The 25,048-nt window shown below is 40.7% G+C and overlaps 2 protein-coding genes across 3 annotated transcripts in view; both read right to left on the reverse strand.

Annotated features, from left to right (window-relative positions):
• Window positions 1-1,520: 1,520 nt before the first annotated feature.
• Window positions 1,521-11,796, reverse strand: PDCD7 (programmed cell death 7; the record flags this gene model as incomplete). Its single annotated transcript, XM_079700431.1, has 5 exons — window positions 10,912-11,796; window positions 8,823-8,961; window positions 3,705-3,941; window positions 3,346-3,433; window positions 1,521-1,644 (listed from the first exon to the last, which is right to left on the reverse strand). Exons 1-5 carry the CDS (start codon window positions 11,782-11,784, stop codon window positions 1,521-1,523), a joined length of 1,461 nt encoding a protein of 486 aa, XP_079556557.1. The 5' UTR covers window positions 11,785-11,796.
• Window positions 11,797-17,642: 5,846 nt separating this feature from the next.
• The window catches only part of CLPX (caseinolytic mitochondrial matrix peptidase chaperone subunit X), a gene marked incomplete at its 5' end in the record, with an annotated part of 36,103 nt that continues 28,697 nt past the window's right edge, over window positions 17,643-25,048 (reverse strand). For both annotated transcript variants that reach the window (XM_079700544.1, XM_079700543.1), the window contains 4 exons: window positions 17,643-18,097; window positions 20,104-20,210; window positions 21,486-21,578; window positions 23,203-23,502. In XM_079700544.1, the coding sequence (XP_079556670.1) occupies window positions 18,007-18,097; window positions 20,104-20,210; window positions 21,486-21,578; window positions 23,203-23,502 (591 nt within the window). In that variant the 3' untranslated portion in view covers window positions 17,643-18,006. The remainder of the gene's footprint in view (window positions 18,098-20,103; window positions 20,211-21,485; window positions 21,579-23,202; window positions 23,503-25,048) is intronic.

A 25,048-nucleotide genomic window follows, 5' to 3' on the forward strand; every position in this document is an offset into this window, starting at 1 on the left:
ACATTGTACAATTCATCTTTTATTTCTACTCTTCCTGCATCTCATCAGAAAATGGTGGAGATTTATAACAAAAGGGCACACAGGCCTACGGGGTTATGTGAGGCTAATCACATCAGATTCTGAGGTTTATGAGCTTAGAAACACATTAGAGGAGTGCTGCTGGCCCTCATACCGTTAACTCTGTAATGCATAATATATAAACTTAACAGTGCAAATGAAACAACAAAAAAGGGAAAAATGTGTTAGCATCTTGTACCCAAGAGCTTCTAAGTACATGAAATCACTTCCAAAGTTGAGATGTCCTTTCCTGCTTATCCAGAATTGGATACCGCATAAAAAGTTTGGTGCTTGAGATTCACCTTCCGGTAGCAAATGCCTAGTTAATAAATTTGAACTTTGTAGTAAATGTCTTTTGTCAATGTGAAAGAGTGTGTAGTGATTTGGGAGGCAACAAACTGGGGGCAAAGGCTCAAACTAAAAATGATATTTATTTAGCTTTTTGGAAATATAAATAACACAATAAATGACAAAAAGGAAAACAAAATAAAACAAAAAACCTGACATGTTATATGACTGATCATCTCCAGGCACAACAGCATTTATTAATGAGTATAAAAAAATAAATTTTATTATTTTTATCTGCTTTTCCCCTAGCTTAAACTACATGTATATTTTTGGAAGCTTGAGTTCCTAAGAAAATTCCACAATTTCCACTATACCAGCTCCCACAATGTGACTGAGTGAGGTTAATCAAGGTCCCACTCCCATAAGGAAATTAATTTTTATCCTTGCAGATTCTCAACAACCAGACCTCTAGGAACTTAAAAAGCAGGTGCTTTCATTAGGATCCTTCTAATATGGGGAAAATGCAGCCATCATCCATTAAAACACAATCCAGTTTGGGTACAGGTACTCTTCAGGCTTTCCAAGTTCTCCACTTGACTACCAGACAAGGCCACCAGCTTTTCTGGCAGCCCAGCCTCTCCAGCTGCACCAAAAGTGGGATTCACAAAACTGAAGATAAAGCATTTCTGACCTTTCTTCCTGGAAGTTAGGAGGCTCTCTGGGTAAGAAAGGTAAGGAGGTTTTGCATCAAGCTTGCCTTAACAAGGAGTACTGGGGGAGGGACTGCTAAATCTACCCAGTGCACACCTGTGTCGAGGGTATGAGTGTATAGCGTATACTTATCCATCAGCACACAAGAAAGATAAGAGTAAACTTATAAATCAATCTGGACCAAGCCCCTCAAAACAGAGGCGAATTTCATGAACCAAGGCCACTGCCTGTCGTAAAAACCTCAGTTCACCTAGGTCCTTTCCTGAGGAACCATATTAATCTCCTGATTCAAGAGGCACCTTGGCCAGGACAGAGGACAGAAGGAAAATGTAACTTCTGGGTAGGGCAATGCCACATGGAGTTTAGAGGTTGTGATTTAGGCTACAGTACAAGAAGATGGCAGCGTCACTAATACTTAGAGCTGGAAAGAGCCTTGGCTGGACGACACTCCTGGAGCATCTTTACTAATGCAGCTTAATGGCGGTTGCCCAGATGTCGTTGCTGGGGAGCGGGGGAAGAACCCATCCTTGGGGAACGGAGTTGCCTTTGGGATGATCAGATGGCACCAGGTACTGATCCCAATCATGCCTTAATGAGAACATTACAGAACAACTGTTTATTTTTGTTTCATTCCAAGCACTATGTTAGCAACTAAATATTCTATTTCAGGACTTCGCTTTCAAATGACCAATATGAGTCCATTAAAGAACCTGATTTCTAGAAATTATGCAAAAGACTATTTCTTAAATGTACATATATGTAAATGGGAAAAAACTCCAAAGAACTTATATTTTATGGATAACCAAATAATGAATATACAGTCGATCCTCATTATTTGCAGATTCTGTATTTGCAAATTTGGCTATTCACTAAAATTTATTTGTAACCCGCAAATCATTATTCATGGTGCTTCCCTGGTTACTTGCCAACATGCACAGAGCAGTGAAAAATCTGAGTCACCAAAAGGCATGTTCCCAACTATGGTAGAACAAGGTGACACTCTGCCTTCTTGTTTTCAGCTCCCCTACTGTAAACAAGTATCCTTTTTGTAGTCTGTTTAGTACCACATTCTTCAAATTTTTGTGCTTTCTATTGGCATTTTGCTGTTTAAAATGGCTCACGAGTACAGTGCTGGAGTGCTATAGCTAGCATTAGAAGGCTGTGATATGCCTTATGGAGAACACATGTATGTTAGATAAGCTACCTTCAGGCATGAGTTATAGTGCCATTAGTTATGAGTTCAATGTTGATGAATCAACAGTATGTATTAAATAAGGTGTCTTTAAAAAGAAAGACAAGGTTAGGTATTGATCAGTTGATGAAAATGTCGTGGCCAAAGGCTCACAGGAGCCTAGCTCTGTATTTCCTTCAGGAGCAGCAGTTCAGTATTCTCTAATTCAGCATTTGCAGTTTTACAGAATATAGCTGCTGTAAATAACGAGAACCCACTGTAATATATTTAAAGGCTAAAACTTGTATATTAACCAGAAATACACTTTTCCCAGAACAGCGCTAAAGAGTACTGTTGGACCTTGGAAGGATCCTCAGAGAGCACTTAGTTCAGTGGTTTTTCAAATCAGGCTTTGAAGACACTTAGGCCCCAAGTAGATGCTTTGGGGAGTCTAGAAATAACAAAGTGCTTCCAGTCAATAACACATTTAAACTGCCTGTGGAACCCATTCATTCATTCTGTTATACAAACTGATTTTTCAAAAGATTACATTTGGGAGGGTACTACTGTTCACATTTGAAGGCCACAGTCTAGTCCATCATTTTCACCTTGTAGGTGAGGAAAGTGAGACTCAGAGCTGAAAACTTTACCCAGCTCATTAGTAACTGCAGATTAAGCTGAGACTCCTTTTTCCTAGCTCTCTTGGCTCTGACCTGTAAGAACTCACAAGTCAGTGTGGGTCTTTGTTAACAGTCTCCACAGGTGAGTATACAGGGAGGGTTTCTTTTCCTTGGTCTGTTTAGCAGCAGAAGAGAATTAGGAAAAGGAAGTCAATGCTTTAAGTCAACATAACAGCTATAGCATGGGATAATACAGAGGGCAAGTCACAACCTGAGTTTCAGTGTCTTCACCTGTTAAAATAGGGACATCTACTTCTCAAGAATTGATGAGGACTAAACAAGACATGTGTGGCATGCTTCAAACTTGGAAACATTCTATAAACTCATAAGGAACTAAAAAAAAAAAAAGATATAGTAATAGACCTCAACAACATAAGCACTTTGTCGACTGCTTCTTGCTACCTAAGGGAAAGAAAACATGGAGAATGCCCCTCTGACCTTATCTGGATGAGCGCTGGCAGGGAGTGCTCAGCCTGGAGGTAATACTGCCGGAAAGGCTGCAAGAGGTGAGCAAGTGGGAACTCATCTGAAAAAGAAAAGGCACAATACCATGTCATCATGCTTCATATGTACAGCATATTTCTCAAGGCAAAGTGACTTAGTCTATGATTATACAATATGATCAAATGTGTTTCATCTTTATCCTTGATTTCTAGGATATAGTTTAGAATTCAAATCCTAAAGGATCCTTCCAATTTGTCGCCTACCACCTCTTAGCTTAGGTGGAGATCGTCCATGAGGAAAAGAGCTGTCAATCTAGTATTTTTCTTTTCTCCACAGGTTACAGAGGAACTTACCTGGATCCCCAAATAACTTGGACTCAATTTCACGCTTCTGTAGTAAAAATTTCTCTTTTTCTTTCCTCTGTTTCTTCTCTAACTCTCTTCTTCTCTCTTCCTCTTGTTCTCCTTCCAACATAACTCTGAGGGCTCTCTCTTCAGCTTCATATAATTCAGAGCGTTTTTTAATGAGTTTTCTCAGTCGCTGAAGGTGATGCTCAAAGGTCTCATCTGCTGAGGCTGGAGGACAGACCCCTGGGCAAAGAGATGCAAATGACATTTTAGATACAACTTTTTCTTATCCCCAAATCCATGTTCTAATGAGCAGACTCAAAGTCCTACTTACAGTATGAATTTGGTTAGAGTTTACAAATTCCAACCAGCCTTCAAGGCTCAATTTGATCTTTTTGAGTCTTCAATTAATTTCACCCTAACCTAACTTTCACTAACTCCGCTTTCTGTATCACACTACTTAACCTTTGATTTTGTTTATTTCTTAATGGTTTTGATCCTTCGGTTGGAGAATTCCTTTACTAAAGGGAGGAACTGTCTTTTACTTCTTCACTGTGAAATTCCTACAGCACAGACTCCTAGACCCAACTAATAAACAATTTTTCCTCTGACTGAGTCTGAACTTCTGAGAGCGCACACTTGGACAGTGAGGAAGAAATACACTTAACCAACCACAATAACCTCACAGTCTGCTGCTGAGGGCAGGGTGACCAAATGTTTCATTTGTCCAGTTTTAGCACTGGAAACCCAATGTCCTGGGACAGATGTGATGGTTGGTCACCCTGATTTGGAGGTCTGACTCTTTTTTCCCTCAATCACGGCAGCTAAGTAGTTGCAGAATTCGCTCTCCTGTCTTCATCTCCAAGGCTAACATTCCTTCAGATTTTGTCATGATTTCTTGGCTTGAACAAATTTTCATCTACTCATTCCCACCTATGGAAACTCTAGAACTCAAATCCATCTTCTACTAAATTGCTAATTATTTTCCAAATACACACAAAATTCTTATGCACTGAGAAATTTAAGCTGTCACTTTGTTGTTTCATAATAATTTCATGGTTTTGTTTCATTTCTTTACCTAGACCAAGGATTGGCAAACCTTTTCCATAAGCGGCCAGAGAGTGAATATTTTAGGCTTGTGGGTCATATAATCTCTGCTGCAAGTACTAAAATCTTTCAGTACAGCAAAAATACACAGACACGCCATCAGCCCCAAAGTGCCTCCAGACCCCTGAGAAGGTGTGGCCTGCTCCCATCTCGGTGTGCTGGCCTGCACCACCCGCGCTCATCCCCCTCAGCCTTTCATGGATCCCTCCTGACCACCACGACACACTCCCTCTGAAACGACCCCCCCACCAATCCTCCTCCAGACCCCCTGCGACGACATGATCTAGGTTCCCTCCACCTCTACCATTACTTCTCTAGTTCCTGCAGCTCCTAGATACCAATGCTTTCTCCTTTATTCCCTTTTAGCCACCCATACCTTAGAGTATCGCGCAGTCTTTGGACCTTGATGGTCAGAAAAAAGTTTCCACCTCTGAAGTCTTAAACCCAATTATTCTCTTCTCTGACTTTCTACCCAAAACTCTGTCAGCTTCACTAAAACCTCCAATCTAATATATCAGATTTCACCAAAATGTGTGGTCGCCCATTAAGCAAACCCCCAATAGACCTGTGCTCTGTGCTCACCTGCCAACTGCAGATTCATTTGATTATGTGACCTAGTGCCAGTGTGTAGTTACATCAGCTCAGCCCATAATGGCACCTCCCTACAGCCATACTCCCATGCGTCTCTGGTCGGCTCTCACTCATTCCTCACAACAATTATTTCAAACATTCACTTCCCTCCTAAAGCCTTACTTCTCTACTCTTAGCAAACCATCTAGCATTTTCCCTAGAGAAAAGAGGCTAACAGGCAGGAAATCCCTTAATTTTTTGCCGCTGACTTTACTCATCTGCATTACTACACATCCTTGCCCTCTTCATTTTCATTTCAGTGGAAAATGGGTCCTTCTCCACTTAAGTTGATTCCTCCATCTGGGATCTGAATCTCCCTACTTCCTGCAGGACCTCAAGCCATTAACTATCCCTCCTGCTTCTCTTCACAGGCAAACTTTTAATAAGCTGGACTCACTGTCTGCTTTTCTTATCTCCTCCTCTTTGATCTAGCCTAGTCTGGCTTCTACCCATACCACTCCACTGAAATGCACCCAGCACCGGTCACTAATAATCTGTTTGGTACTAATTCCCATGGATGTTTATTAATCTTCATATTACTTGATAATAGTAATAATAAACACTTATACAGCACTTACTACATGCCAGGACTGTTTTAAACACTTTACACATGTTTACTAATTTAATCATTGCAACACTCCATGGATCGGTACCATCACTATTCCCTTCGTACAGGTGAGGAAAAACCAAGGCACAGAGAAGTTTAAGTAACCTGCCCAATATTATGCAATCTCTCTGCATAATATTTGCCACTTTCCAGAAAAAGTAAGGGGTCTACACTTTCCTCCTATCTCTGACCTCTCTTGATCTCTTTTGTGGCCTCCTCCTTACCCATCTTGATTTTGACATTCCCTAGGATTTTGTCTTTTTGGGCCTCATCTCACACTGCACAATCTCCTCAAGGTCATCCCTACTTACAGCTACATGCTGATAAACTCTTATCCAGGATGTACCACAGGCACCACAAACACAACAGGTCCCAAACTGAACTCATCAGCCCCAAGCCTGTTCCCCCTCTTGTTTTCCTGGTCAATTAGAATGGTATCATCACTCATTCAATAGATCAAGCTAGAACCTGAAAGTCATTTTTTTCCTTCAGCTCCCACATGCTGAGTTCCCCCAAGTTATTTACTTATATGTACGTGTACACACACACACACACACACACACACACACATGCACACACTCTACTCACATCTTAAATCTGCTTACTTTTCTCCAACTCACCATCTGACTCTTAGTTCACATTCCCATATTATCCCTGCCCAGACTGCAATAGCCCTATCAGTCTCTCTTTTTTCCTCCCTCCTAGAAGCCCCAAACCTTTCTCTACTCTGCCAGCACTGATCTTTGTCATCTCTGCTTAAAATCTTCCAATGGTTCCACTCAGCTTTAAGCATAGGTGAGAAGTCTAGCCTAGCAAATAAGACACTTTGAGACGTGGCCCTGCTTACATAACCAGCTTCATTTTCTCAGCACAGTTAGAGAACTTAGAAAGTTGCTCTTTTTCTTTTTAAGTATCCAACAAAACCAGTTACTAGATACTAAATCGTTTTACATTCAAGTCAGTTAACTCCACAGAGCCTGCTTATTTTAGATCTTAATTTCTCCTAAAATTTCTTCCTTCTTTCAGACCAAAGTGAGGAAGACTAATAGAAATTATGTTGTACAATAAATTCACTTGGCATAAGTTTACTGAACACTCAGCTCACGGAGGACATGAAGTAGGGGAATATGAAATAGTAGCCCTCAGGCTTTGCATTATTATAAAGAAGAGATAGAGGTAGACACAGTAGATGCAAACTCCCTCTGACTCATGAATGCTTTGTGGGGTCATCTGATTCTGAGACCTGAATCTGAATCAGCCAGTCTGGAGGCTGGCATGTAGAAGTTAATCATTTAGCTAATGAATGAGCCTGACTGAATGCACATGTCCCAGTGACATTTTATTAAGGATCTGAGCTGCAGTTTTCAATTATATTTTAAACCACACAGGGCAGATCATTTGCTATTGTGGTACTTGCTAATTTGTATACTCTCAAATATCCCTGGTGAATGTCAATGCCTACAGCCTACTAAATAAGGCAGCATGTTGTTCAAGCCAGGTGCAAATGAGAAGGAGCAGTAGGTCACCTCAGCCCAGATCAGGGAAGGATGGAATTTGCTGTATTTACTTTTGAAGGATAGTGAGAGCTAACAATGGCAAAGATGGTACTGACGGCCCTCCAGACAAACAGACTGGCAAGAGCAAAGATGCAGGCAGGCAAAATGGAAAGCACAACTGGGGAACTTCTAGAAAACCAGTGCTCCCTCTAGAGGCAAGAGGAGACCACTGAGGTTCTCTGGGTCCAAAAGTGACACGCAGGTAAGCCAGGGACACCCATACAGTCTTCAGGGCACTCCCTGCCCCATCCAACCATTCACACCTCTACAAATATCAATGTTTCAGGTTTGAAATGTATATGAAGGAGCATGCTAAGTTTTCGACACCTTCTGAAGCACCAAGTACAGACAGAATAGCTTTCACCTTGGTGTATGGGCAAAGTTGACCAGCCAGGCCAACCTCACTCAGGAAGAAATGCAGGACTTCCCTGGTGGCACATTGGTTAAGAATCCGCCTGCCAATGCAGGGGCCATGGGTTCGATCCCTGGTCCAGGAAGATCCCACATGCCTCAGAGCAACTAAGCCCATGCGCCACAACTACTGAGCCTGCAAGCCACAACTACTGAGCCTGTGAGCCACAACTACTGAGCCCACGTGCCACAATTACTGAAGCCTGTGAGCCTAGAGCCCGTGCTCTGCCACAATAGAAGCCACTGCAATGGGAAGTCCTTGCACTGCAACAAAGAGTAGCCCCGCTCACCACAACTAGAGAAAGCCCATGTGCAGCAACACAGCCAAAAATAAATAAATTAATTTTTTTTAAAAAGTAAAACAAAGAGAAAGACAGTGCAGTGGGTTCCCACATCCTTTTCAATCTTGGCTACCAGGGATAAATATCTTCTGAAGCTTTCTACTTCAAAAGTTATGAGGTAGGGCTTCCCTGGTGGCGCAGTGGTTGGGAGTCCGCCTGCCGATGCAGGGGACGCGGGTTCGTGCCCCGGTCTGGGCAGATTCCACATGCCACGGAGCGGCTGGGCTTGTGAGCCATAGGCCACTGAGCCTGCGTGTCCGGAGCCTGTGCTCCGCAACGGGAGAGGCCACAACAGTGAGAGGCCCGCATACGGCAAAAACAACAACAACAACAAAAAGTTCTGAGGTACTGCTGATAAGCTTAGTTACCCTACTTGGTGAAAATAATGAAGTATCAATCATTTTTCCTTCAACAATTTTGGGGAGGAGGGGGTTAGGGTAAAGAATGGAAAGAAATGCAAAGCCATGGTTACCTTTCCTTGCTGCAGCCTCTTTCCTGAGTTTCCTCAATTTCTCCAAGGCCCGAAGAATGTCCACCATTCTTTTGGTGTCTGCTTGTTTTTTCCTCACTTCAGATAGGACACCATCAGCAGCAGCTTTAAGTTCCTGCTCCTGGAGGAGAAAGAGAGCCCATGAGACCCAGTATGGAACCTTACGAGGAACAACCTTACAGCACAGAAAATCTGCCTGGCCGTGAGATTTCAGAGGATCAGACAGTCCCAAGGTTAAGAAAGACTCTACTGGATCTACATCCCAATTTCCTGAGCCATGCACAACTCCCCTCTACATTGGTCCAGCCAAGGGATTATCTTCTCTGCAGCTTCCATGTGGGCTCTTGCCTTTGTTTCTTCCTCAGAGTTTCTCAAAGTGTGGTTCAAGGAACATCTGCCTCCAACTTACCTTGTTAAGTTGGGGCTCTCTTATTAAAAATGCAGACTCCTGGATCCAAAGATTCAGACTAGCAGGGAAGATAAAGAATGGGGTTGGAAAGGACTAGGACTCTACAATGTTCTCTGTGATAACCTAAGCACAGTTTGTGCCCCGATGCTCTAAAGTCTCAAGGACCTCTTTGATATGACAGCCTTTTAAACATCTGAAGACCCAGTCTTACTCTTAAGTTGGTTCACATGTAAGCTAAATAACCCTGGTTCCTCAAGTCACTACTCACAGGACTCTGTCTCCAGTACCCTCACAGTGCATGGTAGGGAGGATCCTTTTGCCTAAAAGCTCTCTTTCCCATCTGTCAAATAAGCACTATAGTTTCACCATTACAGACACACCATGCTGTTTCACTCTTGTTTCTGGAACTGCACATGTTGTTTTCACTTAGCTTTGACATTTCCTACAAGACTCAGCTGAGATGTCACCATATCATCTGGGAAGCCTTCCTTGATACCTTCCCCCAGTGGATTAGATATTCCTTCTCTGGGCATTTATAGCACCTACAGTTGAGATCTTAACACACACCATGCTATACAGATATGATCCCCCATGGTGCTCTAAGCCCCTCAAGGACAAGCACTATGTCCTATTCACCCTTAATTCCAGCACTCAGTAGTGGGCCTGCCATAATGGGCCCACATTAAATGTCTGGTGAACGGATCAAATTCCCTTAGATTAAGGCATTGCCTCCAAGTACTCTCCTTTAAAGCACTGATATATTCCTGGAGGTGTGAAGACAAAGCTTGCCATCAATATACTTTAGAGGGGAGTTGGATCAGACTCCAGGGCTGTAGCAGACAAAAGGAGGACACAAGCCTGTACCAGCTGGTTGTGGAGAGTGGGAGAAGAGGGGAAGTCCCTAGAGGCATTCAAAAGTAATGAGAATGCCTTAACTATTTGACCGATTTCCAGTTTCACCCTGGCCCTCTACTTAAGTTAAAACTTGAGATCAGTAGGCTTTGGAATCGAGCCATCTGGGCTCAAATCAGGAGTGAAACTGCCACAAACCGGTTGTGTGACTGTTGGCAAGTTAACCTCTCTATGCCTCAATTTCCTAATCTGTAAAATTGGGATAATACTGCCTACCTCTCAGATTGTTACAAGGTTTTGAGTAAGTGCTCAAAAATACCATCGTTGAACTTGGGATATTGTTGAACTTGTAAATAAAGGAATCCTGGGAAAATCATCACTAGTGCCCCATCAGCCAATTAGGGTATATGTTCCTTGAGAAAAGGCCCCAAGTTCTCTTTATTTTGTATTCTTAAAATTACCTAGAGCAGGGCAAGACGCAAGGACCCAGATTCTTGTTCGTCTTGAATGTTACTAAGTGGACAGAACACTGGAGCAGAAAACAGATCTGTCATCCCTGCAAAACCACTATGCAATCCTATACTTTGTATTTATGGGATTTTGCAGCGCACCTAGAGCACTTGTGTTGTGTACTGTACACCATTAACACGCAACCAATACGGAAATATGAGGTCGGAAAAGTAAACTATCTTTTTATTCTACGGGTGAGGAAAAAGAGGCTTAGCCCTCAGGAATGACAGTGCAAAGCCTCAAGCCCCATCGGGTGTCAAACACCACTACCCTGCTCCCGTGTGCATCCGCTGCTCTTACCCGCTTCTTCTCCTCCACCTCCTGCACGCACTTGACCCTCCAGCGGTCAATCTCCTGCTCGCGCTCCGCTGCCCGCGTGGCCTCCGCCTCCAGCTCGGCCTCGCGTTCCCGGGCCCTCTCGCGAAGCCGCAGCCGGCGGCGCCGGACCCTCTCCAGCCTGCGCCGCGACTCGCCCACATAGGCTGCCTGGGTCAGGAGCTGAAGTCGCTCGGCCAGCTCGGCGCGCAGCGGCTGTGCCTCCGCATGCAGCTGTGCCCAGGCCACGCCGTCAGCCTCGGCCTCGCGCAGCGCATGGCCCAGGTCGCGCAGCCGCCGCACCAGGCGCAGGGACCCGCGCAACCGGGCCCGCACCTCGCCCAGGCTGAGGCCGGCGGGCGCGCGCGGGGACACCGGGCAGCCGGCCCGCCGCGGGGTTCCGAACACCGCCTCTAGCCACTGCCGGTCGCGCAGGCGCTGCAGGGCCGCGTCCCCGAGCACGTCGGACGGCGGCGGTGCTTCAGGCCAGCGCGGGCTCCAGGGCGGCCCCGGGCCTGGAGGCGGCGGCCGCGGGCGCTCACCGGCGTCGTTCCCTAGGAAGGGCCGGCACTGGGGCAGCGGGGGAGGCAGCGGCGGTGGCGGCACCTGGTAGAAGGAGCCGCCGCCGCCGCCCCCGCCCCCGCGGGAGGCTTCTCCGGGGGCCCGGGGCTGCAGAGACAGCGGGGGCTGGAGGAAGGGGGCGGAGGCCCCCGGAAAGGGGCCGGGCCGCTGGGGAAGAGGCGGTGGGAAAGCCGGAGAGGGTAGCGGCGGTGGCGGACAGCCGAAGGGAGCGGGAGCCGGCGGCTGCTGGAGCGGCGGGCCCTGGCGACCTGGGGTGAAGAAGGGTGGCAGAGCCATGGCCACCACGGAGGGATTCTAAGAAGTGACAGGAATCTGAGTGGTTCCCAGCGAAAGTGTTTTCCGGGAGGAAGTGACGTATACCGCGCGCGACATAAGTGTGACGCACCCGATCCAGGGAGCCCGGCGCATGGATGGGCGTTCATTCAACCCTTCAATTCATAAATACTATCCTTACTGAGCATTCTAGGTGCGGAACTAGCCCCTTTGCAGTGCGACTAACAGATACAGTTCCTCTCCTCGTAGAACTACCTACCTAGTAAAGAAAACACATTAATCAAGTAGTCCTGCAATCAAATGCAAAAGGGCAGCGGCGAATGTAAGTACTACCAAAGAGGAAAAAAGGGCAAGAAGAGCTTATAGGAAAATTAAATTTAAAGAGGTTGGGGAAGGTTGTCCTAAGGATTTGAGACTCCATCTGAGGTCTGAAGGGTAATTATGAGTTAAATAGTAGAAATAGAAGAGAAAGAAGAGAGGGACGCACAGTCCAAATGGGAACAGCATTTACAAAAGCCCCCTAGTAGACTATAGGAGTAGGTCTGGTGCGGAAACTGAAAGAATGCCAGTGTGGATGGAGCACAGAAAGCCGGAAGGGAGCCTGATGATCCTGGGAGGTGGACAAGATCGTAGCGTCCAGGATCTTATATCTTAAGAACAGTGGGAAACCACTGGAGGGTTTTAAGCAGGAGGGACAGGGAAGGCCATTCACTCCACATGATTAGATTTTTAAAATTAAACTCTGAGATAATTGTAGCTTCATAAGCAGTTGTAATAAATAGTACCGCAAAATCCCGCGTACTTTTTACTCAGTTTCTCTTGCAAAACTGTATTACAATATCATAACCGGGATGTTGACATTGATGGTCAAGATACAGAACATTTCCATACTTCCATACTACCAGGATCCCTCATTTGCCCCTTTATAGCCATACCCACTTCCCTTCCTTAACCTCTGGCAACCACTAATCCTCCATTTCTATAACTTGTCCTTTCTAGAATGTTATATAAATGGAATCATACAGTACATAACCTTTTGGGATTTACTCTTCTCACTCAGCCTAATCCTCTAGAGATACATCCAGGTTCTTGCATCAGTGTTCCTTTTTATTGCAATAAAGGTGTGCAAAAAAAATGTGTGGATAAAACGAAACCACACTTTGTGTAATCATTCACCTGCTGAAGGATATTTGGGTTGTTTCCATTTGGGGGCTATCATGAATAAAGCTACTATAAACATTTGTATACAGGTATTTATGTGAACACAAACCATCATTTCTCTGGAGTAAATGCCCAGGAGTGCAATTGCTAGGTCATACACCAGTACGTTTAGTTTTTAAAGAAACTGCCACATTGTTTTCCAAAGTGGCTGTACCATTTTATATTCCCACCAGCGATATATGAATCATCCATTTTGCCTGCACTCTCATCAGCATTTTGTGTATTTACTATTTTTTATTTTAGACAACCTCATAGATATGTGGTGATATTTCATTGTGGTTTTAATTTGCACTTCTTTAATGGCTAATTATATTGAATATCTTTTCATATGCTTATCTGCCATCTGTATACCCTCTTCAATGAAATGTCTGATCATGTCTTTTGCCCATTTTCTAACTGGATTTTTTGGGTTTTTTACTGCTGAAAGTTGAGTTATGTATTCTAGATATTAGTCCTATGTGGTTTGCAAATATTCTCCCCCATTTTATAGCTTGTCCTTTCATCCTAACATGTTTGTTTTGTTTTTTCAGAGCAAAAGTTCTTAATTTTGATAAAGTCCAACTTAGCAGCTTTCCTCTTATGGATCATGATTTTGGAGTCAAGTCTAAGAACTCTTAGCCCTAGATCCTGAAAACTTTTCTCCTGTGCTTTTTCTGAAAGTTTTCTAGGTTTACATTTAAGTCTGTGATCCATTTTGAGTTGATAAGGTATTGAGACTAGTTTGAGCCCCCACTCCCACCCCACCCCTTTGGATGTCCAATTGCTCCAGTATCACATGATTAGAGCTTTACTTTTCAAAGCTGTAAAGTGATGGATGATCCCTTGGGTAAGAGTCCAGCTCTGTACCATGAGAAGAACCAACATGAGCCTGACCTCACTTCCCAAGGGACCACTAATATTTCTCAGAAACTTTGTAATATTCTACATATTTATTTGTATTTTATGTATTCAGTAATTAGGTAATACTGTACATAATATTTAAAGGCTTCAGTTTTCATCTTAAAATTTATTAGGTAAGGTATGGATATACCTTTTTATTTTCTAGATATATACTGTTGTCAATACCATTTATTAAATATTCTTTTCCTAATTTGAAATATCACCTTTTCCAATACTAAATTCCCATATATTATTTGGGATCTATTTCTGTACTTTACATTCTTTTCCATTGGTCTGTTCATTCATGCACTAGTACACACTTAAATATTTAAAGGTTTATAATATTTTAAAAATAGAAGATGCAGTCCTTCCTCATTCTTCGGTTGTTGGTTAGGTGGAGAGGCTCTGGAACCAGTCTACCTGGGGTTAAATCCTGGTTGTTACTTACTAGTTGTGTGACCTTGGGAAAGCTACTTAAACACTCTGGGCTTAAGTTTCTTCATCTAGAAGGGTTGATAAGAGTATGTACCTCATAGAGTTGTTGCATTAAATGAACAGAGTAACACAGAGCAAGCACTATGAGTGTTCATTATCATTTTGCTTGTTTACCATTCTTATTTTTTTGTGTGAACTTTAGAATCCATTTGCCTAGTTTCATCTTAAAACTTATTGGCATTTTATTGGAATATTTATAAATTAACATAGGGATAACAGACATCTTTATAATATTGAGTTTTCCCATTGAGGAACATGGGATACCACTTTTCATCAGATTTGCAAAAATACCTACCCATCCACTTTTCCACTTACATTGCTATCATCTTAGTCCAATCCATCATCTTCTAGTAGGCTTATTATAATAGCCCCAAGTGCCCGATTTAATCCTTGGTCCTCTATAGTGTGTTCCCTTATACCGCAACCAGAGTGGTCTTTTAAAACTTAGGTCTGATAATGTCATTTCTCCATGCAAAACCTTCCGGCAACTTCTCATCTCACTCAGAATCAAAGCCTGGAAGGGAACTGGAAACAGCAAGATCAACTTGTAGTTTACTGTGGAGGGGATGTGGGTTCAAGAGAGTTATGTTTTGTATGTTGATAAGAATTTATCTGATTGATATATACACACTACTATATGTAAAACAGAAAACTAATAAGGACCTACTGTATAGCACAGGGAACTCTACTCAATACTCTATAATGGCCTATATGGGAAAAGAATCTAAAAAAGAGTGGATATATTTATAACTGATTCACTTTGCTGTACACCTGAAACTAGCACAACATTGTAAATCAACTATACTCCAGTTTAAAAAAAAAAAATTGATCCAAAAGATGGTAGGAGATAAAGGGCAAGTGCTGGAGAAATGTCCACAAGTAGGCCTCTAGTCATGTTTCCATTTATCTCAGCACCTTCCCTTCCCAACAATCTAAAACACATATCTAGTCATGTCCAATTCTCATGCTTAAAACCCTTTTAATAGCTCTCCACTACTTTCTGCATAAAATTACAACTTAACCTGGCATACAAGATATTCTGTAATTTTAAAAAAATGTACGGAGTACCAAATATATGAAGCACCATGTAAGTGCTGGTTATAGTTAACAAAACAGGCATGATCTTCATGCTAGTGGACTTAACGGTGTAGTTGGAAAGCCAAGTGAAAAATAAGCTTGGGGGTTTGCTATAGAACAGGAAATACTAGGCATTGTTTAGATGCTTCTGGGAATGTTTCAGAAGGAAGGAGACCAATAATGTAGTAGAGATACTAACAAAAGAACCGGAGGCCTTAAGAAATGAGAGGGGATGATGGGATCCCCTCATAATAACATGGAGTGACTGAGTTTTGATAAAAGGGATCCTTCAGCTGTAACTGGAAAGAAAGGTTGGGTGCTGAAGCAGATACATTTATAGATTTGACGGTGGGAAGATGAGTTCCATCTTTTGATGGTTTCTCAATGAAAGGCAAAGTCTTCAGCAAGATGGAGAGGGGAGAAAATACATTAAATGGTCATCTCAGAGTAGTAACATGAAGTTGTACTGGTTGCCTATTTCTCAACTCCTAAATCTCCCTAGTTGTTTCACATTTCTGAGATTTTGATTTAATTTTCATTATTCCTTTCTGGAAAATTCCTACTTGTTCTTCCAGATCCATCTGGGCTATAACCTTTTGTGCCACACCTGGTACCTACCTCACTTCCATTATTATAATGCACTGATGTTTGTATTTGCTTCCCCTACTAGACTAGTAAACTTCTTGGAAAGCTTGGTCTGTATTCCTAGTGTGGGGCCCATGCAGGATATTTAAGTAAGGATTTTCAATCAATGTTTAACATAAACAGACTTTTTGTCTGTGGAACCTACAACTAGGAGAATTTATTAGAGGAATATGAATGTGTCAGGATTAACAGTCTCTAGAATAAAGCCACTCATGATATCTGTGTCCTTTTAAAAATGGCACTGCATTATGGACACACCACAACAATGGCTTTCATTTAATCCTTTTGTTTTATTCAAATGCCAAAACAAGTTTCAAGATACAAATCGTAGTTATACTCAGTTGTGTTTAATTTAAAAACATCAATTATGCTTTAACTTTCAAAACCAAATGTAAGTTGTTGTGACTAAAATGTCTCCCAGTGCATTTCTGGAGGACTGCCTTTAATGTATTTAGTAGCTACTCCAATTTTCACTCTACAAAAAGGAAAATGATGAGGCTGTAAGAAAAAGATAAGGAACAGTTATAATATGAAAGACTTTCTGAGAAGAACTTCAACCATTACTAGGGAGACCAAGAAAGATAACCAGTTTCTGTTCTATACTCTAGCAACCAGGCTTAAACACTTTGCAAAAGTGCATTTCTGGTCCTACCTCAGCCATAAATAGATATCTAACATCTCTTATTACATCACAGAAAACCCAATTTCATCAACAAGATGTAGAATTTGCTAATAGCTTAGGGTCCTTTCCCAAGAAAATGGGGGCGGGGGCAGTAAGAGGAAAACTCGAGTTTATAAACTAAAAACTGAAAACAAATGTTTAAAGGTACTCTGATTTAAACAATTTCCAACGAGGCTGAACTGAAGGGACAGTATAGGAACTTCTATCAATACAGTGGGAAAGAAAAAAGTTTAAAAGGTACCCAAATATTTTAATATTTATGGAATCAAATGAAATAATTTTCACTGTTAAGTCCCCCAAATTTCCCCCACTGTTTAGTTTTCTTATATAATGGAAGTTAATAACATATTTTAGTATGAACACATTCCCTTCTGCTGATAGCATAGATTTTCTTTAATATTCTATGAAGCCAAAGAATTAGACAAATATCCAGCACCAGAAAACAAAAAAAACTAAGTACTTTAGGTAAATGTATTAGGATATTTTATTTAGCTCAGCACATGGCTGTAATGCTACTTTTAGAATTAGATGTAGTCTTTTTCTGAAGATTTAAGGCAGACTTCAATTCCATCTGCTCACTCATGGTACTAAAATGGACCAAAGATGGCAAATCAGACAAGTCAGCAAGAGAATGGCCTTTTTTTATAGTCCAATGGGGAAGTTTAGTGTCATGCATTAGTGGATAAGACTAAGAATACAGCTAAACAAATCATCAAAATAAGGTTCTTTGGGGTACTTTTTCCATGAAATCTTTAACTACTTGGAAACTACCTATTCCAATTTTTAAGATGAAAAAAATTCTAATATTTTCAGGAAACAAACATGGGTAGAAAAGGCTAAACTAAAGAATGGCATCCCAATCTTCAATTTTAAAGAATTTATTTTCCCATTTATAGTTACATTATTGTAAAATCCACAGTTATTGCAACACCTGCATTGCTTAAAAGAACTCCTAGGAATTTTTTTAAAGCATATTTTTTAAAAACCAAACCAAAATAATGTACATTTTGTCTCTGAACATTGTGTCATTAAAGTCCATGTAATGTCAGTCTGTATAAATCAATGTGATGTTACATTATATACATGATCTGATTTTTATCCTAAAAGCTTCTGACCATGTATGATATCCAAGATAGATCCAATGCTTTTAATGTCAGACTGTAGAGACAGTTACGATCCTAAACAGAAGAAGGAAAACTTTATATACAGGACAGAAGTCTGACAGTTTAGCTGTTTGCAGCATCTGCTTGACGAGGCCATCCTTCTTCTTCAACTCCAGAGTCATACTCCTCTTCAGAGGATTCTTTCATTGGAGCCCTATAATGAAAAGCCATCAGTGTTTTTTGTTTTTTAAATAAGAATTAGGGGTAAACACAACTTCTCAAAAAAATGAATAATAATTAATCCATTTAGCTAGAAATGACACACAAAGAAGGAAAATATTAAGAGCACTTCTAATACTAAGATTGCTTAATGGTAAAATATGGGAAACATTTAGAGCACACAACCAAAAACTACAAGTAGTTTTCCCAAACAAATTTTTTACTGAAATAAATCAACAACAAGGCTTCAACTGTGAAGGCCTTTCCTCCAGCAAAAAAGTAGAATCTATTATTTTAACGAAAATGCTTGACATTTAGCATGTCAATGGTAAAGAAGTGGAAAGCTTCTGATCAAACCAATATGACTCAAATTAGTCAAAATTATGATCAGACCACCACAATTCCTTTACATATTAATATTAAACAATAAAAATGAGAGATTATATCTCTTTGAATAAGTAAAGGTTGTTCAAAACCAATCAACTGGGCTTCCCTGGTGGTGCAGTGGTTGAGAGTCTACCTGCCGATGCAGGAGACATGGGTTCGTGCCCCAGTCCGGGAAGATCCCACATGCAGCGGAGCGGCTGGGCCCGTGAGCCATGGCCGCTGAGCCTGCGTGTCCGGAGCCTGTGCCCCGCAACGGGAGAGGCCGCAGCAGTGAGAGGCCCACGTACCGCAAAAAAAAAAAAAAAACAAACAAAACAAAACAAAACAAAACCAATCAACTGCCTCATAAGTTACCTTAGAAGATAAGCATAAAACATATGTTGTGACAGAAATCTAATTTTTATGTAGGTAACATTAATGTCAAGCACTGTTTAATAAATATTTATTGAATAGATCTGGGTCAGTAAACTACAGCCTGCAGGCCAAATAAAGCCCATCATTTGTTTTGTAAATATTTATCTGAACACAGACATGCTCATTCATTTACGGACTGTAGCTCTAGTGCTATGAGGGCAGAGTAGCTGCAATACAGATTGTATGGCCCTGAAGTATTAATCTAGCCCTGTACAAGACAGTTTACTGACCCCTAGAATAGTTAAATAAAGCAGTGAAAGATATGTCAAATTTGTCAACTGATAAGATACGACTAAGAGAAAAATTATGTCATCAAAGTTTTGGTCTTATGTGGGTCTTCCCTGGTGGTCCAGTGCTTAAGAACCCACTTTCCAGTGCAGGGACACAGGTTCAATCCCTGGTCTGGGAACTAAGATTCCACATGCCGCGGGGCAACTAAACCCGTGCTCCGCAACTACTGAGCCCACACACTGCAACTACTGAGCCTGCACGCCACAACTAGAGAGCCAGAGCCCACGGGACCACAACTAGAGAGAGGCCTGTGTGCCACAATGAAGAGCCCTTGCACCACAATGAAAGATCCCACATGCCGCAACAAAGATCCCTCATGCCACAACTAAGACCCGACGCAGCCAAGTAAATAAATAAATATTTTAAAAGTTTTGGTCTTATGAAAGACATGAAACAAGTAATTCATAAATTACAGAATTAGCAGCAAAGTTCATTTAAGTCTTTTCATTTGGATTACTTTTATATCTTTTTTTGATACTTCTTCCTTTAGGAGAAAAAAGTGGAGACTAATTTTTCTTTAATATTTATTTATTTGGTTGCACCAGGTCTTAGTTGCGGTAGATGGGCTTCTTGGTTGTGGCATGTGAACTCTTAGTTGCAGCATGCACGTGGGATCTAGTTCCCTGACCAGGGATCTAACCCGGGCCCCCTGCATTGGGAGCGTGGAGTCATCCACTGCACCACCAGGGAAGTCCCAAGTGGAGACTAATTTTGAAGATCAATTTTCAAGACTCAAAATATCATTTTATAAACCAAAATTGGAAAATTTTTCTACAGAAAACTTCAGATAACTGATTCCTTTATGATTTATAAGGATTTTTATACAATTTTATGACAGACCAATAAACCATAGCAATAAAGAGCCTATCTTAAGCTTTAAATCTGTTTTAGTTTGACAATACACTTTACCGGATGTATCCTGGTTCCTTCTTTCCTTCTACTACTTCTTTGTCAACCTCCACACATACAATATCAGAATTAGGGACTTCGAACATTGGTTCTAGTAACAGCTTTTCCTAAAGAGATAAAAAAGTAATGAATTACATGGAAAACTGAGGTTACATATAAAATGCTTGTATTCTATAGGTTATCAATCGAATTCATCAACTCAACAAATATTACGGAGTCCCTGTTATGCACCAGTAACTGAACGTTGAAAAGTCAATGTAAAAGCTTTCATATTCTTCATATTAAAACAGCTTCTAACTAAATTCAGAGAGAAGTCATTCTATAAGGGAAGGCTTTTTGTCTGTAGTTCTGCCTACTTAGGTCACCATGCACATATAAAAAGACTGTACCTTCATTTTGTATGTGATTCAGATGTTACTCAGAAGCATTCCTGACATACTCTATGACCAAAGGAGGTCAACTAGTAATCCTTAATTTGAAAATGATTTAATCCTAAATCATCTCTACCAAGCTATGACTTCAAACAGGCATTCGTCTTAAGTGCTGCAGTAGATCTAAAGTTATTTACTAAAGAAAACTAGTTTTGCCTATGAGTAGGGGCTGGATTATATTCCATCTTAAGGAAAATACTGGTTGAGTACATCAAATTTTCTAAAAATGTCAACTATATCACCTGTTCTTCTAGTTTACATGCTTATAAATCTGTCACAACACCTGAAGTCCAGGCCTTCATTAAAGAGTAAAATCTCAAATTGTGATGGATGTGTACTTCTAATCAAAAAGTCCTACTGAGATGAGAGAAGTAATATTTAGCAGTGAAATCCTCAGAGAACAGAATATGTGCTTGCTTTGGGAGCATGCAGGGAAATAGTAACCCACTGTACAGCCAGACCTGGGAGAGTAGGGGAGAGAACTCTAAGGAAGAGGGTGGGTGGTGACTCAAAGTAGGCTGGGTCTCTAGGATTTGTAACAAAATAAAAATAGTGAGTTCATAACATACTGAAGAATTTAGGGGTAAAATGCCACAGTATCTACAACTTAATTTCAAACAAAAAACAACAATGAGGATTTCAATGATTCTGAGAAGGCACTCTGGAGCTTAAGTCAAAAGGCCTATGTAGAGTTTTCTGAAATTCTCCTTCCCATGATCCTGATTTCCTCTATTTCATTAATCATATTAACTGTATGTCCTTTGTTGCAAACACCTTGAAGTTCCTTTTTAGAAAAAAGAAAAATATAATATACTGTGACCAAAAAAAAAAATCACAAAAAATATTAGACCAATTTTCTGGATGTATTTCCAGAGGAAAACATCGAGGTTTAATATTCTCAAAATTCAGACCAAGAAATAATCTAGTTTCTGTAAATTTATGCCAACTTACCATTATGGACCGGAGGCCTCGTGCACCTGTTTTTCGTTCTAGTGCCAATCTGGCTATAGCTTTCAAAGCATCTTCAGTAACATTCAGTTCACACTACAAATATATTCAAAAGAAATAACTCAGATAATACTTGATGATATTTTCCTAATATAACCATGCAGTATTTGATCTACTAACTATTACTACCTACCACCATTACTGGTCTTTTTAGAACAAAAAGAGACTAATGCCCTGACTTTACTGGTAAAGAAATAAGTTCCAGAGAGTTAAGTACACTGATTCACTAATACTCAGAAACACAGGGTCAGAATCTTTGTGTCTTGACTGACCCTATCCCCTTTCAGACTAAAGCATTTTTAGACTATAACTTCATTTCTGGAAAATATTCATTTTAAAGAGTGTTACTAACCCTCTCATCCTATAGAACAAAGGTAAAACTTCAGACAATTCTCTCTAAATTACCACAAATTCCAAAACTTACTGAGAAGTTAATATACCCTCCCAAAATCAAAATACTTTGGAACATCAGATTTTATAAAATCTTGGTATTAAACAACTTTTGTTTATTAATTTCTACATCCAGAAAATGTAAATTTTAAGTGAGGTAATTATCTCTCATGGTGCTTCAGAACCTTGCCTTCAAAAAGCACTTGTTTCTATGAATTAACCTATGGGAAGGTATCAGCATGAATCACAAGTTTGTCCTTAGTCCTTGAAGAGGTTTTCTACATTAACATGGATTTTCTAGGACTTTATTCAACATTTATTGAACCCCTGTGTTTATATATTAGAAACTGAGTGATGAATCAGACACCACCTTTGCCCTCAAGAAACTTAAGTGTATTAGGTGGTGACAAATTAGCAAAAGAGCATTTACAGCATAGTGTTTGCACATGGTGCTAAGAGAGCATCAAAGTGGGGGCATCTAAATAAGGCTAGGGGACCAATGAAGGATTTTTAAGGAGGGAAGTAAAATAATTAGATTTGTGTTTATTCATTAAGTATTTATTAAGAACTTAATATCTATTTGTTGGACACTGTGTTCAATAATTTTAAAAAGATCCACTCTGGAAGTAAAGTGGGAGATGATAATATTTTGGTGGTGGTGGTCAGAGACAGACTTTAGACAGGGAGACCAATTAGGAAGTAAATGCATGGGTCAAGGTGAAGAATGATAAAGGAGATTGACTTGAGGTAGGGACAGTGGCAATGGAGGGAAGGAGACTGATATTTTGAGACACTAGGTTCAGAAAACACAAACATTTGCTATCTGATTAGATATATGGCTCCAGGTGTTGGGCTGCAGAGAAGTAGATGTGAGAGCTAACTTTAGAAAAAAGTATACCTAGTATGTCACAATGAAAGCATTTAGAATATCAAGGCTGAAAAGACAATCCTGTGTGCCTGGCTTGAGGGGTTAGTGGTAGGCTGCTAGCACAATTTCTCTCTCTATATATCCTTGGGCTTTAAGCTACAATGTCGATTTTAATTAAGAAAAAAATAAAGCCGACTCCTAAGTGTCTAATATGACACAACGTGCCTTCCCTGATTCCTAGATCCATATTTAGTGAGGAATAGGCTGGTATTCCAGATAAGTATTGCTTTTTTTTTTTTTTTTTAAGTATTGCTTTTTAATTTGTTAGGCTAACACATGTAGAGTTTCAATAGCAAAAAAAAACCCCATAAATTAAGTAAGTATAAAAAATAAATATCTAACCTTATCCATGCTGAATAAGGCCTGGTACTGAGGAATAACAGCATTACGTGGCTCAGTTAGTATTTGTACAAGTGTTTTCTCATCTAGGCTATGTAAAGGAACTACCACAGGCAACCGTCCCACAAACTCAGGAATCATGCCAAATTCAATGAGATCTCTGGCTTCCACATGACGTAATAAACGATCTTTTTCTTCAATGTCTTGGTGAGTATTTGATTCTCCACTTCGATTGGCAAGGTCTGCAGCAGCTGCAGCCCTTCTGCCTTTTCCCAGATTAGATGGTGTTCCAAATCCAAGATACTGCCAAAGAAAAGACAGGTATTACAAATAACAGAATAAAGCTGCATCGTGCTCAGCATTTTACATGCATATCTCATGCCTTCTTCAAAACAGAAGAAAGTATTATCATTTATATTTTACAATGAAGAAAAAAGGCTTAGAGAGGTTAAGTACCTTGACCAAAGCTCTCATTGCTGCTACTGGTAAAAGCCAGGATTCAAACTCAGGTCTATCTGCCTTCAGAATTGAGAACCTAACCAACTCTCAAAGAATGAATTCTAGTAAAAGTAGGTAAGTAAGAACTGTGAAGGGAAGTCCCTTAGAACTCATACAATGATGTTGCAGGATTTTTCTGAGACCTCTAGACTAGTGTGGCTTCCAAAATGTGCAAGAACTGTGGAAACAGAGATAGTAATTATTTTGTAACCAAAGTCAGTTTTGTAATACTGTAAACAGGAGTAGTGCCTATGGAACAAGCAGACTTAAAATTATCCACAAGTGTCCTAAGTCATTGCTAAGCATTCTATTAAAATCGTGATTTGGGGTTGCATACTATGAGTTAGAATATCCTATGAGTTAGAACATCCTATGAGTTAGAATAATTTCGATTTTATAAAGAACATGTAAGGACATCAAACAAAAATGGTAACTTTGCTGCAAAAAGTTGTGTATCTAAGGTGTATGGATCTTGCTTTAGTCAATATAAAAGAACGATACTCCAGGCAACTGTCCGAAGTTTAATTTTGATATGTCATACAACTTTTGTCAAAAGAACAAGTACATGATATATGAGAAAACAGCTAAGTTAAAAATCCATTCCTGATACTCTAAGCTGTGTATGTGGACAGTTAGTGTATCAGAAAGCAAAATACCTTTCATTCAATAATTTAAACATATATTAAGCATTTATTATATATACAATATAGGCATATATAGTAATAAATATATATACTCATATTTATTATATATATGGATACACATTTATTAAGCATTAAGCATTATTATAAAACACTGAGGATACAGACCTGAAGACAGCCCTTATCCTAACCTAAAGGAACTTATTTACAGTGAGAACACATGAAGGTATTAAAGCATCATAGGTGCAATGAAGGACAACTGTACAGGAAACTACAGCAGTGGAAAGAAAGAAAAGAGGAAATACTGGGGACGGAGGGTAGGAGGTGACCAAGAAAGTCTTCACAGAGGAATTGCCTAGTCATTTAACAGACTGAGTCTTAAAGAATGAACACATATTACGACCCAATACACTTCTGGATTTGTTTGAGCAAGAAATAAATGTTTATTATGTTAAAAAAAAATGAACACATATCTGCCAACTGGACTGAGGTGGGGAGGACATGAGCAAAGGCAATAGGAATAGGGCTTCCCTGGTGGCGCAGTGGTTGAGAGTCCGCCTGCCAATGCAGGGGACACAAGTTCGTGCCCCGGTCTGGGAAGATCCCACATGCCGTGGAGCGGCTGGGCCCGTGGGCCATGGCCGCTGAGCCTGTGTGTCCGGAGGCTGTGCGTCCGGAGCCTGTGCTCCGCAACGGGAGAGGCCACAGCA

The sequence above is a fragment of the Hyperoodon ampullatus genome (assembly GCF_949752795.1).
Source record: "Hyperoodon ampullatus genome assembly, chromosome: 3".
Lineage (NCBI taxonomy): Eukaryota > Metazoa > Chordata > Mammalia > Artiodactyla > Ziphiidae > Hyperoodon > Hyperoodon ampullatus.